Source organism: Aspergillus sclerotioniger, assembly GCF_003184525.1.
Source record: "Aspergillus sclerotioniger CBS 115572 chromosome Unknown BO94scaffold_40, whole genome shotgun sequence".
NCBI classification, from domain to species: Eukaryota; Fungi; Ascomycota; class Eurotiomycetes; order Eurotiales; family Aspergillaceae; genus Aspergillus; species Aspergillus sclerotioniger.
Window position 1 is genome coordinate 47,455 of NW_020291030.1, and position 17,616 is coordinate 65,070.

Consider the following 17,616-nt stretch of genomic DNA (forward strand, 5'->3'; position numbering starts at 1 on the left):
AAGTATAATGCTTTTCCGCTTCAAGACTAGCTCGCCATATGCTCACAATTACTAAGCCATTAATACACCTGACTGCTTAACATGTAACAAAAGGGACCCGCTGCCACGCTAACATGACCGCCTACGAAATATGGAGCAAGGAGTACATATCAGGTAGTAGGTAGTTGGCCATTATTACAGACCTTACCTACTTAGGCAATTTAGGCATCCTATTAGTACAGGCACGCGTCCCAAACCACGCGTAGCTTATCAGTCAACATTGCTTCATAGATAGTAGTCTGCAGGTTTTCTTTAAGGTGGGCAGGCACTTTCACGACTTTATAGGAATCATTTTGTCATATTACAAGGCTTTCGAACCTTGTCCATTGTTCAACTTTATAATTCATCGCCCAGAGAATGGAGGATGATGTGGGCCACTTGTATCCTCTAATGGATCAAGATGATACACTGTTTGATTATGATGCCGGCTTGGAGAGCACATTACAAGAACTAGCAGTGGACTCAAAAACAAGAGAGGCTGTTTCAGCTCCCATCTTAGGGTTGGATGAAAAGGTCACAATCACCAAGCAGCGACGATATACTGTCAAATTAGATGAGGGCCGGTGAGGCTGGCAACTGTGATAGCACCCTGAGTCCGGGCTTATCGTTCCCTAGGTTATTGTCACAATCCGGAATACCAAAACTTCGCCTTACAGCAAAGCAGAAATTGAGGTTCAAAGGCAAAGGGCACGAGGTCTGCTAGAATCAATTCGTACTTTCCCTCAGAGATCGCCATGTGGCTAACTTTCCCCTCCAAAGTTTTCGGATGCCGCCCGGCTATTGAACTTTTATCAATTATGGCTCGATGATTTGTTCCCTCGTGCGAAGTTCGCCGATGGTTTAGCTATGATTGAAAAACTCGGACATTCAAAGCGCTTGCATACAATGCGAAGAGAGTGGATAGAAGAGGAGAAGCCAAAGCTATCCGCGGCTGGATCTGAAGATGTGCTAGAGAAGGCATTGTCGAGCCAGTGGACCCACGATGATGAATTGCCTATTGAGCGTCGTCATGATGCAGACACGGTCCCATCCTGGCGAGGTAGCGTGACACAGGCACCCCCAGCACATAGCCTGGGATGGCCACCCGCACATCCATTAAGGGGCGCTCCAGCCCAGAAATTGTTTGCATCGAATGAAGAAAGTGTCCCGATGGAAGTGATTGAAGAAGGCGCTCCTGATGATGATGATGATGATGATGATGATGATGATGATGATGAACTGGATGCCCTTCTTCGAGAGCATGAGGGCGGAATTATTGGCAACAAAGGTCTGGCAGGATCAGATATATCTGCCGGTTTCAATATGTCTTTGGGTGACTAAGGTTCTTTAAAAAACTTGGATGCTTCGGGTGGTGCAGCTACTTAAGCGATGCTCGGCGAAACTCGATTTTGATACACTGCACAGAATGGTTCTATATTATACTTAAAAATAGTCATGATTTACAAACTGTCATCATATCCTTTAGCTTCTTATGTCCCGTCGCTCTCACCTGAGAGTATCCGATTACATTTGAAATATAAGAAATTCCAAATTCAATACATACAAACATCATGTTCACAGGCCATGACAGCAAAGAATATGTTGGCGTCAATATGATCCAACGATGATCCAGGTCACGAAACAAGCCGTGGCAATGGCACCACGTGATTCCTGTCCTATTTTATAGCTTGTGCTAGTGCCGCAGGCTCCGTAAACACGGAAAATTGGCCACCAGCGCCTGCCCAGTTCAGCTTCTTTCCTCGAACGGCAGTATTCTCGATGATAGTAGCTACTTCAACGTCATCCTGTATACCCTGGCCCGTTTGATAGGTGGCGGAAAAGCCCCAAGACCAGGGCCGACCGTCCACATCAATAGCAATTGAATGGTCAGAGCCAGCCGCAACAGCATTGACCTTGATTCCAGGGACGGGTTTGGGCTCTATCAGGATACGAGCGCGCCCACGCTCGTCCTTAATTACTGCCTCGTCGGGCAGACTGTCAATTTTCAGACCTGTCTGGTGACCGTCCAATCGACCCCAGACAAGGCACTCGCCATCGTTTGCAATAGCAAGCGAATGATGAGCCCCTCCGCAGATTTGTGTGATAATCTTTCCTGACAACGAATCTACAACAGTAGGGTGAACAATAGCAGCTTCGTCGTCACCGGCACCGGCCCTGATACCCGTTTCGCCGAAACTGTTCAACCCCCACGCGTAAACCTTTCCTGACTGATGGATAGCAAAAGAATGGAAGGCACCACAACCGATATGCACGATGTCCTTAGGCAGACCAAACTCGCGCGGCTGGAGGCCGTTCAGTCTATTTCGCTCAATGATACGACGACCCAATTGATTTTGCTGGCCCGAGCCCCATGAAAACACAGCCCCTTTATTGTCAAGTGCCAAAGCATGGTTATCGCCACACGCCATATGCTTGATCTTTTTCAATGATGATATCAGACTAGGCGTAAGCTGAACTTTATGGTTGGCATCAAAACCTAGGATGCCATCATTGCTCTAACTCACGTTTCAGTTTGACAATGTTCATCATACACCGACATCCATGATTTGACTCACTCTAAATGTGCCCCAACCATAGACTTGGCCGTCATCCGTAAGGGCAAAGCTCGAGCTATCGCCGGCAGCAACTTCAACGAAGATAGTGCCTTCTGGGAAAGCTTCGGAAGGAATAGCAGTGGGGATCGATTCGTAGGGATTCAAAGCAAGGTCATAATCGGAGTCCGAGTCAGACTCATTGCTGTCTTCGTTAATTTCTTTGTAACCTCCGTCCCAAGTAGTGTCCCTGCCAAGCGCGCCTTGATCATTGACGCCCCATGTAAGGATCTTGTTATCAGACGTAAGCGCAACGCAATGCATGCCTCCAGCAGCGACCTGCACAACGCCGACACCGTCCGCTGGCAAGTTGGCATTTAAACGCGGCCGCTTCACATCAATTGCGTTGGTGGTAGATCCTAGGCCTAGTTCACCTGAGCTACCCTCGCCGCAAACATAGACATTCAGTCGAGTGGTTGGTGCATGGTTAATAACCACCTTCGGCTTCGGTTTTGTGACACGGGGCTTGGCGACACGAGCCTTATTGAGTTCGCGGGCTGGCGCTTCGTCGACAATTTCCGCCTTCCGCTTCCTGGGTTTCTCGGGTGCAGCTCCTGCCGTATTGCTTGCAATGGCGTCGCCGGTTTTGCCTTTCTTGGAAGCTGTCGCAGGCTTCTCTACTTTCTGTTTCCTGAGGGTCTTCTTGGGCTTCGCTGGGATTTTCTGCTTGTCTGTTGGGTTCTTGACAGTCGTGGTCTTTGCCGTTGCTTTCGCCGTAGTAGCAGCCGCTGTCTTTTTGCCTTTCACTGTAGTGGTAGCTGATTCTGCAGCCGTCTTGGGTGCGCTTCTTTTGGGGGGCATCTTTGCCGTTTGAATGACAGTGATTTTCTTTGTCTGGGCTATTTCTTCCTAGAGCTTGCAACGGGCGACCGCGGCGGGATTGCCAGGGTAAAAAAGGACAGGAGCAATTGGGCGATAATTGTCAAAGACGAAAACGACGGAAAGTAGATAAAGAGAGGATAGGGGGGTGGAAAGGAAAAGAATGGGTAGGGGAATGCGCCCACGCGACGAAATCTAGTGTTGTTGTGGTTGTTTTGGGATTGGGGAACAGACGCTAAGACCAAGCCAGCCGTTGAAGAGAGAACATTCCGTCCAAGTGACATGCTTGATATGAAGCTTGTTCTCCCCTGCTTATGAATGTGGACAATGAGACGCCAATGGTCTTTATTTATATACTCTGTATGAAAGAAGGCAATATAGATAATGCAGGATTATATAAGATTATAAGTTTAAGTCTAGATCTTACTAATTTAAAACTATAGCAGACTGTATAAAATCAAAAAGTCTATATCTTTTAAATAGCTAGTCTGAGAGAATAATATTAGAATATAGAATCTTTTATTTTATATATTCTCCAGATGGTCAGCAGATTTTTGTTTTAACTTATTAATATAAACTTAACAGATTATAAGTCTAAAAATTAGTTTTATCCTATTTAATATGCCTATATATAATATAGTTATCTAAATCAAGATTATATAAGATTATAAGTTTAACGTAATCCACAAGCGAGTGGGCCGCACAAGCGAGTGGGCCGGCGCGCCCGGCAAAACATGCTGTTACAGACCCCTGCTAGTTACACTACTAGCGAGGCGGACTCGTCAGGCAGAAAGCACCGAGAAGGTAACGGTCGGACAGACAGCAACTCTTATTGAGTAAAATCCTGATTTAAGTAATACCCGGAATGACCATGTGTTACGTGATTATCTACCATTAATCCTATTATTAAAGATATACTCAGGATATACTAGAATCTCGGATTATGATTGGATTAATTATTAATCTATCTTGAATAATATATAATATGGTATACAAAGGATAGGATATATAAAGATACTCTTTCATATATTTAGCTAGTTCTGTTCTTCATACTCAATCCAATTCTTAATACTGTCTTTAAGTAACCATATACTTGGAAGCTTAGTAATAACACTCATCCATACTTACTTATGGATAGCTGCGCGGCACTATTCAGCCTTACTTCTCTTTTCTTATCTAAGACTAGTTGTTTCTAGATAGTTATCAGCCTGATATCTCCTTGATTCAGTTTGATAGTACGTACACCAGTGAAGCTAAGCTAACCAGGATAGAAAAGCAATCCTAGGGTTTGACACATTGAGCACCAGTCAGTATGAGTGTTACCAGTTATAACCATCCATTATATTAACTATTTTGAACTCGTCACGCACTCCGCAGCAGCAGGATCTAATAATGCAGGAACTGATGGGCATGGTTAGTCAGTTATAAGAAAGCATTACTGCCTTAAAGCAACAGAACCAGCTACTCAAAGATTACTTAGCAGTTAAGTCTGTCAAAGTCTGACTATTAGAACTATTTAACAGCAACCGAGCGAGGCTCAGGGCTTTCTTGACTCAGTTAGACTTGTATCTTAACATGAACAGAGAGAAGCTTAAAAATAAAGTTAATAAGATCTTCTTTATATCTACTTATCTGATTAAAATAGTGTTTAATTAATTTGAGTTATACATCTGCAAGTACTAGAAAAAGTCAGTAAATAATTAGAATAATAATATTAAGAAAATCTTTACTAGTTATGCTAGATTTAAGAAATATCTTAAATAAATATTTAGAGATATTGATGCAGTATATAATACTAAATAAAAGCTATAGTAATTAAAGTAGATTTAATTAATATCTAAATATACTTTTAAATTCTTACAAGTTATTAGTTTCTTAGACTAGGACGAAGATACCTATATTACATAATTTAAGAAAAGACTTAAAATAAAGATCTAAGAAAAACTTATCTACTAAAAATAACTAAATATACTGTTACAGATAATCATAACAGTAGTCAAGATTAATAATAAATTATATAAATATAATATAAAATAAAAAGAAGGCTGATAGACCAGTAAGTCTATATCTTGATAAAGCAACTAGTAAAGCTACTGAGCTAATAATAAAAGATTAGTACAGTCTAGAAGTCTGGGGTATGAAGATCTTTATAGACTAAAGCTAATAGAGCTAGATATAGCACAGCATTAGACTCAATAAAATAAAGTATTCAGAGAGAAACTTAAAAGATATAATAAGGACTGCTTGTACTTCAGCTGCCTTAAAGTAAGTCATCAGTTGAAGAACTGTAAACAGAAACAGTAACAGTCTTAAAAATAGTTAAGAGTTATGCACGAGAATCAAGACAGAGGAGTCTATGATATTACCACTATTTAGCCCGAAGTTTGGATAGAACCCGCGACGCGGATATTAGATAGTAAGAAGCTATATATTATATAATATAAATATTTACTAGTATTAGAAAGCAGAATATACTAAGATTAGTTAAGGCAATAGATTACTATAGATAAGCTAACAGTACTATCAGAACAATAAAAAGATTACTGACTATCTATACTATTTAATTAATCCATAGAAGTTAATAATAGTAATAAGCTAATTTTAAGAAATAAATATTCTAATATAGTTTAAGATGAGTTTAACTCTTTAAATAAAGAATACAGTACTTAGCTGAAAGGTCTTAAACCTAGTAAGAAGAGACTCAGTAAGATATTTAATATTCTAGAAAAAACCTTATCAAAAACTATTAAAATATGTTTAATATAGTAAGACAAAAATAAAGCGAATTAAAAAAAATAATAAGAACAATATCTCTTACTGATTAGACTATATTATAAAGAAAATCTTAGAAAATCCAGTATGATTCTGCCTAGAATTTAAAGAAGTTATACAGTATTGCCCACATTGGGACCTGAGATATTAAGAATTATAGAACAAGATTTGGAAACAGTATTTATAAAGATATCCCTATTATCCAGAAGTTTATTTAATATATAGATAAGATAATATAGATTACTATTATTAATTATCCAAGATCAGCTAAAAAATATAAGTGACTGGGACGGAGCCTTGATATGATAATAGAAAATATCTGTACATATACTTTAAAGAAAACAGAAGATATTGGAAACATGATAAGCTCTTTTGGATTATATATTATATAAATATGTACTTTATATATTATAATCAGAAATATATCATGAATTATTAATCTAGAATACTAGAAGTGGTAAAGACTAAAATAAACCATTGTCTATATCTTAACTTTGATTATTTATATAAAGAGTATCAATGATATTCATACTATAGATTAATATATTAGCTAGCATGCTTTGATAATCAGTATATAATATATTATATAGTAAAAATAAAAGGCTTAAGGTTTCTAAAAAAATATTTAAGATAATCAGAACCTAACTAGCTAAATCAGCAGTTAGTAGTCACTGAATCAGGAATATACTTAAAATTTTAAATAACTATACTAGATTAAATAACTCAAGTATTAATAGATTTTAGAGCAACCAGAAACTTTATGAATCTATGATTCATACAGTAACTTAGGATACTTAAAAGATAGAAAGCAAAATCTGAACTAATTATAAGACTGAATAGAGAGAATTTAGGAATTCTTGTATTAATAATTAAGTCAGGAACTATATTTATAGCTGTAATAAGTTATCTTAAATAAATAGATTTTGATATGATATTACTGTTACGGACCCCTGCTAGCTGAACGAACTAGTAAGGCGGACTCGTTAGGCAGAAGGCTACGGCCGGAAGATGAGGACTCTTATCGAGTAGAATCCTGATCTGAGTAACCTATAAACCAGGACGGTTACACAACACGTGACCACGACGGACATGTCACTGACACGCTATAATATGGCAGTGCTACGACAGGACATGGCAGCGCTATGACAGGACATGGCAGCGCTATGACAGGACATGGCAGCGCTACAATATAATATATCGGTGACATGACATATCATGGCGATGCCATGATAAAGGATAGGATATAAGGACACTCTTTCATGTACTTAGCTAGTTCTGTTCTTCGTGCTCAATCTAATTATCTTTAAGTAACTATATGTTTTGGTAAAGCTTAGCAATAATACTCATCCGCACTTACTTACAGATAGCTGTACGGCACTATCTGGCCTTACTTCTCTTCTTTTATTTAGGACCAGTCTCTTTAGATAGTCATCAACCTGACTTACCTTGATTCAGTTCAAAGATACATATTGAAACGGGAGCTAAGCTAACAGGAACAGGGAGAAGCAATCATAGGGTTTGACACATTGAGCACCAGTCAGTATGAGTGTTACCCAGTGACAACTAATCATCATATTAACTACATCAAACACATCGCGTGCGCCACAGCAGGGCCCGATAACCAAGGAACTGATAGACATGATTAATCAGTTACAAGAAAGTGTCACTGTCTTAGAACAACAGAACCAGCTATTCGAAGATTGCTTAGCAGTCAAGTCTGTTAAGGTCCGACCACCCAAGCCATTTAACAGCAAACGAGCGAGGCTCAGAGCTTTCTTAACCCAGTTAGATCTGTACCTCAACATAAACAAGGAAAAGCTCAAGAATAAGAAGAACAAGATCTTTTTCGCGTCTACTTACCTAACTAGAGCAGTATTTAATTAATTCAAACCATATATCTGCAAATAATAAGAAAAGTTAGTAAGCAACCAGAATAATAATACAAAGCAACTTTTTACTAGTTATGCCAGATTTAAACAGCATCTCAAACAGATATTCGAAGATATTGATACAGCATGAAACACTGAGCAAAAGTTATAATGACTTAAGCAGACTGGATCAGTATCTATATATACTTCAGAGTTTCAGTAAGTCATTAGTCACTTAGACTGGAATGACGATGTCTATATCACACGATTCAAAGAAGAACTCAAGATAGAGATCCAAGAAAAGATCATTTAGCAAGAATAACCGGATATATTAACTAAGATGATTAAAGCAGCAGTTAAGATTAATAACAAGTTATACAACTTTAACATAAAATAACAAGAAGATTAATAGACTAGTGGATCTACATCTTAATACAATAACCAGCCAGGTTATCGAGTCAACAACAGTAGATCAGTATAATCTAGAAGCCTGGGATATAAAGATCCTTACAGACTGAAATTAATGGAGCTAGATACAGTACAGCATCAGACTCAACAGATTCAAGTGTTTAAAGAGAAACTCAAACAGCGTAAACAAGACTGCTTGTACTTTAACTGCAGCGAAGCAGATCACTAGTCAAAGAACTACAGTCAAAGTCAGAAACAGCAACAGTCTCAGAAACAATTAAGGACTACAAACCAAGATCAAGGCAGAGAGGCCTATAATATCACCACTATTTAGCATGAAGTTTAGACAGAATCCGTGATACGGATACCAGATAATAAGAAGTTATATATTATTCAGTATAGTCAGCTGTCAGAGAACAGGATATATTATGATTAATTAAGACAACAGGCCACTACAGATGAGTTAACAGTACTATTTAATTAACAAGAAAATTAATGATTATCTGTATTATTAGTTTAGATTATAAAAGTCAATAATAATAATTATAAGCCAGTTTCAAGAAATGACTATCCTAGTATAGTTTGGAATGAAGATAAACTGTTAAACAAAGAGTATAATATACTGCTTAAAGGCCTTGAACTTAGCAAGAAAAGACTCAGCAAGATACCCAATACCCTGGAAAAACCTCTATCAGAAATTAATAAACCCTGTCCATCGCAGCGAGATAAGAATAAGGAAAATTAGAAGAATGATTAAGAAGATATTGCTTATTAATTAAATCATATCTTGAAGAAGATCTTGGAAAATCCAGCATGATTCTGTCTAGAGCTTAAGATAATCATGCAGCATTGTCCATATTGGGATTTAAGATATTAAAAATCATGGAATAAGACTTAGAAACAATATCTATAAAGATATCTTTATTATCCAGAAGTTTGCTTGACATGTAGATGAGACAATATAGACTATTATTATCAGTTATCAGAGATTAACCAGAAGGTAAATATTACTAAAATAGAATCTTGGTGTGACAAATCATGTCTGTATATTTATTTTAAAAAAAATAAAGATTATTAGAGATATAATAAACTTTCTTAACTTATATATTATATAAACACATGCTTAATATACCATGATTAGAAGTATATCACCAACTACTAATCTAAGATACTAGAAATAGTTAGGGCTAAGATAAGTTATTATCTATATACTATCTTTGATTATACATGTAAAGAGTACCAGAAACATCCTCACCATAGATTAATATATTAGCTAACATGTTTCAATGATTAGTATATAATATACTACGCGGTAAAGATAAAAGGCTCAAGATTTTTAAAAAGATATCTATAGTAATTAAAACCTAACTAGCTAAAATAGTAATTAGTAATTACAGAGTCAGGACTACATCTGAAAATCCAAGCAATCATATTAGATTAACCAGTCTAAGTATTAATAGATTCTGGAGTAACCAGGAACTTCATAAATCTATAATTTATACAACAGCTTAAGATATTCAGATAATAGAAAGCAGAACCTGAACTAATTACAGAATTAAATAAAGGGAATTTGGGAACTCTTACATTAACAGTCAAGTTAGGAACTATATCTATAATTATAAAGGATCACTACGAGTATATAGACTTTGATATGATATCTTTAGAACAGTATAATATTATATTAAAGATTTTATAGCTCAGGAATCATAATCTATAGATTAATTAAAAGACTGAGAGTCTCTAATTCACGAATTGTGATTGTCTAAGACAACATTAGCAAGGACTAGATATAGGGTCTGGATCTGTACAGCCTGCTACTTAGTAAGAAGCTGAAGCAAGAACTAAGTAACTTATCAAAGAAAGGTTGAGATTGCTATAAAAGCCTAACGCGCCAGGCATTGGAGGTAACTTAAAGAAAAATAATATCTTAAGTATAGTTATATAAGTAATAGCAGTAACTAAGTTATTACAGAAAGATTAGCTTATAAAATTATCAAGATAGATATTAATAATAACTAAAGAATATCAAGAATACAGTATTAACAGTACTGATATAAAGATTAAGATAACTATCTAAAGACTAGAAGATTTATAAGAACTTTTAACTATGGTTAAGAATAACACGCAGATTCTACTACAGTATAAAAGATTTAAGAACTTATTCAAATAGCTAGAACAACCTGAATTATCTCAGCATGAAAAGTATGACCATATTATTTCTATAGAAGAAGAAAAGTTACTGATATATAGAAAGATTTATCTAATATCTAAGAAAGAATTACAGGCACTATAAGAATATATTAATAACCAGTTAATTAAAGATAATATCAGACCTTCAAAATCACTAGCAGAATATGAAGTCCTATTTATACTGAAAAAGGACAGTAGTTTACAGCTATGCGTGGATTATCAGTCACTGAATACTATTATAATTAAGAATTAATATCCATTATCTTTAATTTTAGAAATTCAAGATAAGATACAAGAAACAAAGTAATTCACCAAACTTGATATTATAAATATATATTATCATATACATATCACGGAAGATAAAGAATAAAAAACCATATTTAAAATAAAGTATAGATATTTTAAATACTTGATTATATTATTTAGACTTACCAACACACTAGCGTCATTTCAACAATATATTAACAAGGTTCTGGAAGAATATCTTGATAAGTTTATAATCACTTATCTAGACAATATATTAATCTTTTTAAAGACTGAGAAAGAATATATAAAGCATGTAAGACTAGTTCTGTATAAACTATACCTATATTAGTTATAATATAAGCTGAAGAAGTATGAATTCTATATACAGAAAACAGAGTTCCTAAGATATTGGATATCCACAGAGAGAATCTATACTGAGCGAGCTAAAGTACAAGTCATACAGGATTAGCCTTAACCTAAGAATCTAAAAGAACTACAGTAGTTTATCAGATTAATTAATTACTATTAATGATTTATAGACAGATATACCATCCACATAATATCACTCTTCAAGCTTATAAAGAAATTGAAGAAGTACCAGTAAAAAGAACCATAGCAAAATACGTTTAAAAACATTAAACAGTAACTTATTATATTATTAGTACTTATACAGTACAATCCAGAAAAAGAAATCACTATTAAAACTAACATATTAGACTATATTATTAATATGCGTATGACGCAACCCGAAAAAGACAGAAAGTCAAGACTGATTATATTTTATTTAAGAAAGTTAGTTTAAGCAAAGCTCAACTACGACATTCATGACAAGAAATTACTAGCTATAATAATAATATTTAAGCAGTAAAGAATCTATCTTAAAAAAGTAAAACATACTATTATTATAAAGACAGACCATAAGAACTTGACCTACTTTATAACAACCAAAGAGTTGACTAGAAGATAGGCACAATAGGTTAAGATTCTGTTATAATATAATTTCAGAATTATATACTGTAAGAAAGTAAAGAATGGACATACAGATATGCTGAGCCGCAGGCCAGACTATAAACTAAGTAAGAAGGCTATCAAACCAGCCATCCTGAAGCAGAACACGGATGGATTGATTAACTATAACAAGACCAATTTAGCAGCAATACTGGAAATAGGCAATAATCTAACTAAATAATTGGCTGACAGTATAAAAAATAACAAAATATTTTAAGAAATAAGTAAGGACTCACTAGATAAGATCACTATTAATAAAAATAGGCTAGCCTATTTTCATGGGTTAATCTTTATACCAATCTTAATAAGGACAGAGATTGTGGCTAGACACTATGATAAACCACTCAAGGATTATTTAAAAGTGGAAAAGATAATTAAATTAATCATGGGAAATTACTACATTCCGAATCTTAGACAGAAAATATGTGATTATATTAGACAATATAAGACTTATATCAGAAATAAGCTTGTAAGATATTAATCTTACAGATAAATATAAGTATAGAAGGCGCCATAATAGTTATAAAAATAGATAATAATTGACTTTATTGATTTACTACCGGAATTAGAAGGATTTAACACTATCACGGTCATCATCAATCATTTTATTAAATATATCTATCTTATATTAAGTAAGATAATAATAATAATAATATAGATAATAGAACTATTTCTAAAAAATATTGTTATATATTATAAAATGTTAAAGTATATTATATTAGATCAAGATAAATTATTTATCTCAAAGTTCTGGAGATTATTTATAGATCTTATGAAAATAAAAGAATAAATAATAATAACTTATTACTCACAGACGAATGAGCAAACAGAAAAGATTAACTAAATAATTAAACAATATCTGAGACACTATGTAAACTACTAGCAAGATAATTAGATAAATCTATTATTAATAATATAGTTTTTATACAATAATACCAGTCACTCAATCATTAAAGTCTTATTATTCTATACTAATTACAGTTACCATCCGAGGTTTCTGAAAATACTATTAAAAAAATAATAAATTATTAATATAATTAAAGATATTATTATATTTATAGAAAACATATATTTATAGTTATTCTAAGACATTAAGTTCATGAACTTGCACAGCAAGATGTACTATAATTATAGATATAAGAGAAAACCTGATCTAAAAAGAAGAAAGAAAGTGTTCTTATTTTATAGAAATATCAAGATAAAATAACTAAGTTAGAAGCTTAATCATCACAAGCTAGGACTATTTATCATTAAAGACAAGAAGGGACTGGTTAACTACAAGTTAAGATTGCTAAAATCAATAAACAAAATTTATCCAGTATTTTATATCTTATTATTAAAACCTATACTAAAGAACGCTAGAATCACAGAAAATGTGGAGATTAATAATAACACGGAATAAGAATATAAAATTAAAAAGATCCTGGACCACAAGAAGATTAGTGGCAGATTAAAGTATCTGGTAAAATAGGTAGGATATGATACTTTAAAAAACACATGGAAACTTATCAAGAATTTGATAGGCTGTTACCAGCTTATAAAACAGTACTACTAGCAGGCAAGTCGAAGTTCGCCCAGAAAGAAGGAAAGTCAATAAGTTAAGACAAACTAAGATCAAGCTTAGATACAGTGGCTAGTTCAACATCACCAGTAACAGTACTAGCCTCAGTCTTAAATATTGCAGCTTGCTGATCGCGCAGTCTTACTTATATCTTATATTTCTTTTGCTCTTACTTCTCGAGCTCTTCCAGCTTCTCAACTTTCTTTATATCACGAGCTATAAAATTATCAGCTCATTTTTACAATAACTGTTTTTATTTCTACAATTAAAGAAGTTTCGCCAGGATGACTCCTTCCTCCTCTTTAATAGAATTTTGAGCCTTGACTAAACACTTCCACTCAGCGTCGGAGAAGAAAGGATCAGATATTTTATAACAAACACTGTTTATTTTAATATACTTATTATAGTAATCAGAATTTTCAGATTTAATATAAACCTTATAAAGATAAATGCAGCGCTCGCAAGGAAAAACTGTAAGAAAATCTTTATCCTTAATCTACCAGTAAAGGCTTTTCTTACAAATAGAAAAACTAGATGATATGGTTAACAATTCAAACAAAGTTTTGGAAGATAATACCAGATACTCACCTCAGGAGGGAGGCACTGTAAATTTATGTTTCTTGGGGACAAGAAATCTTGAAAGAAGGGAAGTGGTGTTACGGACCCCTGTTAGCTAAATAAACTAGTAAGGCAGACTTGTTAGGCAGAAGGCTACGGCCGGAAGATGAGGACTCTTATCAAGTAGAATCCCGATCTGAGTAACCTACAAACCAGGACGGTTATACAACACGTGACCACAACGGACATGTCACCGACATACTATAATATAGCAGCGCTACGACAGGACATGGCAGCACTACAACAGGACATAGCAGTGCTATAACATAACATATCGGCGACATGATATATCATGGCAATGCCATGATGAAGGATAGGATATAAAGACACTCTTTCATATACTTAGCTAGTTCTGTTCTTCATGCTCAATCCAATTATCTTTAAGTAACCATATGTTTTGGTAAAGCTTGGCAACAGTACTTGTCTGCACTTACTTACGGATAGCTGCACAGCACTATCTGGCCTTACTTCTCTTCTTCTGTTTAGGACCAGTCTCTTTAGATAGTCATCAACCTGACTTACCTTGATTCAGTTCAAAGGTACGTATTGAAACGGGAGCTAAGCTAACAGGAACAGGGAGAAGCGATCCTAGGGTTTGACAATTACTAAGATAATATAATGTTATATTAAGAATTTTATAACTTAGAAATCATAATCCATAGATTGATTAGAAGACTGAGAGTCTCTAATTCATGAATTATGATTATCTAAGACAACACTAACAAGGACTAGATATAAGATCTGGATCTATACAGCCCGCTATACAGTATAAGGTTAAAGCAAGAACTAAATGATCTATAGAAAGGTTGAGAACACCACAGAAGCCTAATATACCAGATACTAGAAAAAACTCAGAGAAAAATAGCATCTCAAGTATTATTGTATAAGTAATAGCAGTAACCAAGCTATTATAGAAAGATTAGTTTAAGAAATTATTAGAATGGGCACTGACAATAATAGAAAAGTATTAAAATATAGTATTAACAATGCTAACTCAGAAGCTGAGATATAAATACAGGGACTAAAAGATTTATAAGAATTTATAGCTGTAATCAGAAATAATCCATATATCTTATTATAATATGAAAGATTTAAGGACTTGTTTAAATAACTAGAATAATCTGAATTATCTCAGCACAGAAAGTATGACCATATTATTTCTATTAAAAAAGAAAAGTTACTGATATATAAAAAGATTTATCTAATATCTGAAAAAGAATCCCAGACACTATAAAAATATATTAATAATTAATTAGTAAAAGATAATATCAGATCTTTAAAATCACCAGCAGGATACGGAGTTTTATTTATACTAAAAAAAGATAATAGTTTATAATTATATATGAATTACTGATTACTCAATATAATCATGATTAAGGATTAACACTCTTTATTCTTAATCTCAGAAATCTAGAATAAGATATAAGAAATAAAGTAATTTATTAAACTTAATATTACAGATATATATTATTGTATACGCATTATAGAAGATAAAGAATAGAAAACCATGTTCAGAACAAAGTATAGATACTTTAAGTATTTGATTATATTATTTAGACTTATTGATACACCGGCATCATTTCAGTGATATATTAATAAGATATTAAGAAAACACCTTAATAGATTTCTAATTACCTATCTAAACAATATCTTAATCTTCTTGAAAACAGAAAAAGAATATGTCAAGTATATAAGACTTATTCTACACAAACTGTATGTCAAACCCTAGGATCGCTTCTCCCTGTTCCTGTTAGCTTAGCTTTGCCGGTATACGTACCTTCGAACTGAATTAAGGTAGTGTCAGACTGATAACTATCTAAAGATGATTGGTCCTAAACATAAGAAGAGAAGTAAGGCCAGATAGTGCCGCGTCGCTATCCGTAAGTAAGTGTGGACGAGTATTATCACTAAGCTTTCTAAACATATGGTTACTTAAAGATAATTATATTAAGCACGAAGAACAAAACTAGCTAAATATATAAAAGAGTGTCCTTATATTCTATCCTTTATTATGGCGTTGCTATGATATATCATGCTATTAATATATTATTTTATATTACTGCCATGTTCTATTATAGTACTGATATATTATAATATATTGGTAATATGCTTACTGTGATTACATGTTATATAACTACTCTAGTTATTAATTACTCAGATCAGGATCTTACTTAATAAGAGTCCTTGTCTTTCCAGACGTGGCCTTCTGCCTGATGAGTCTGCCTTACTAATTTATTCAGCTACTAGGGATCTGTAACATCACTCTCCCTTCTTCAAGATTTCTTATTTTTAAAGAATATAAATCTATGATATCTCTCTCTTAAGATAAGTATCTGATATTGTTTTCCCAAAGTTTATCTAGATTATTAATCATATTGTCCAGTTCTTCTGTTTGTAAGAAGAGCCTCTACTAATAGATTAAGAATAAGGGTTTTCTTACAGTTTTCCCTTGTGAGTGCTGTATCTATTTACACAAGATATATATTAAGTCTGAGAGTTCTGATTACTATAGTAAATATGTTAAAATAAATAATATTTATTATAAAATACCTGATTCTTTCTTTTTTAATACTGAGTAGAAGCATTTAGTCAAGGCTTAAAATTTTATTGAAGAAGAGAAAAAAGTTATTCTGGTAAAGCTTTTTTAATTATAGAAATGAAAATAGTTATTATAAAGATAAGTTAGTGATTTTATGGCTCGTGATATAAAGAAAATTAAGGAGCTGGAAGAGCTTAAGAAGTAAGAATAAAAGGAATATGAGGTGTAAGAGAGACTGCATGATTAAAAAGCTGTAATATCTGAGGCTGAGGCTAGTATTATCATAAATAGTGATGTTAAACTAGTTACTATATCTGAGCTTGATCTTAGTTTGTCCTAACTGGTTGGCTCTTCTTTTTTCTAGACAGATTTTAACTTGCCTGTTAGTAATATTACTCTATAAGTTGGTAATAGCCTGTCAAATTCTTGATAGGTTTTTATATGTTTTTTAAGATATTATATCCTTCTTATTTTATTAAGTATTATGACCTGCTGCTAATCTTCTTATGATTTAGGATTTTTTTGACTTTATATTCTTATTTTATATTATTGTTGATCTCTATATTTTCTGTAATTCTAGTGTTCTTTAATACAGGTTTTAATAATAAGATATAAAATATTGGATAGATTTTACTCATTGACTTTAGTAATCTTAACTTGTAGTTGACTAGCCTCTTCTTATTTTTGATGATAAATAGTCCTAGCTTATAAGGGTCAAGCTTCTAGCTTAGTTATTTTATCTTAATATATCTGTAGAGTAGGAATACTTTCTTTTCTCTTTTTAGATTAGGTTTCTCTTTATATTATTAATTATAATAGATCTTACTTTATAGATTTATAAACTTAATATTCCTGAATAACTGAATATATATATTCTTTGTAAACGTGATAATATTTTTAACTATATTAATAATTAATTACTTTTTTAATAGTGTTTTAAAGAATCTTAGGTAGTAA

General features: G+C 33.5%; 2 protein-coding genes across 2 annotated transcripts; one reads left to right on the plus strand and one right to left on the minus strand.

Moving 5' to 3' along the window:
- Positions 1-260: 260 nt before the first annotated feature.
- BO94DRAFT_502576 (Chromosome segregation in meiosis protein 3) lies at positions 261-1,495 on the plus strand. Its single transcript, XM_025609455.1, has 3 exons — positions 261-602; positions 655-733; positions 799-1,495. The coding sequence occupies exons 1-3, from the start codon at positions 397-399 to the stop codon at positions 1,357-1,359; spliced, it is 846 nt and encodes a 281-aa protein (XP_025462509.1). The 5' UTR covers positions 261-396; the 3' UTR covers positions 1,360-1,495.
- On the minus strand, positions 1,458-3,449 carry BO94DRAFT_526974 (RCC1 domain-containing protein). Its single transcript, XM_025610371.1, has 2 exons — positions 2,595-3,449; positions 1,458-2,534 (listed from the first exon to the last, which is right to left on the minus strand). Exons 1-2 carry the CDS (start codon positions 3,429-3,431, stop codon positions 1,695-1,697), a joined length of 1,677 nt encoding a protein of 558 aa, XP_025462510.1. The 5' UTR covers positions 3,432-3,449; the 3' UTR covers positions 1,458-1,694.
- Between the last annotated feature and the right edge of the window lie 14,167 nt (positions 3,450-17,616).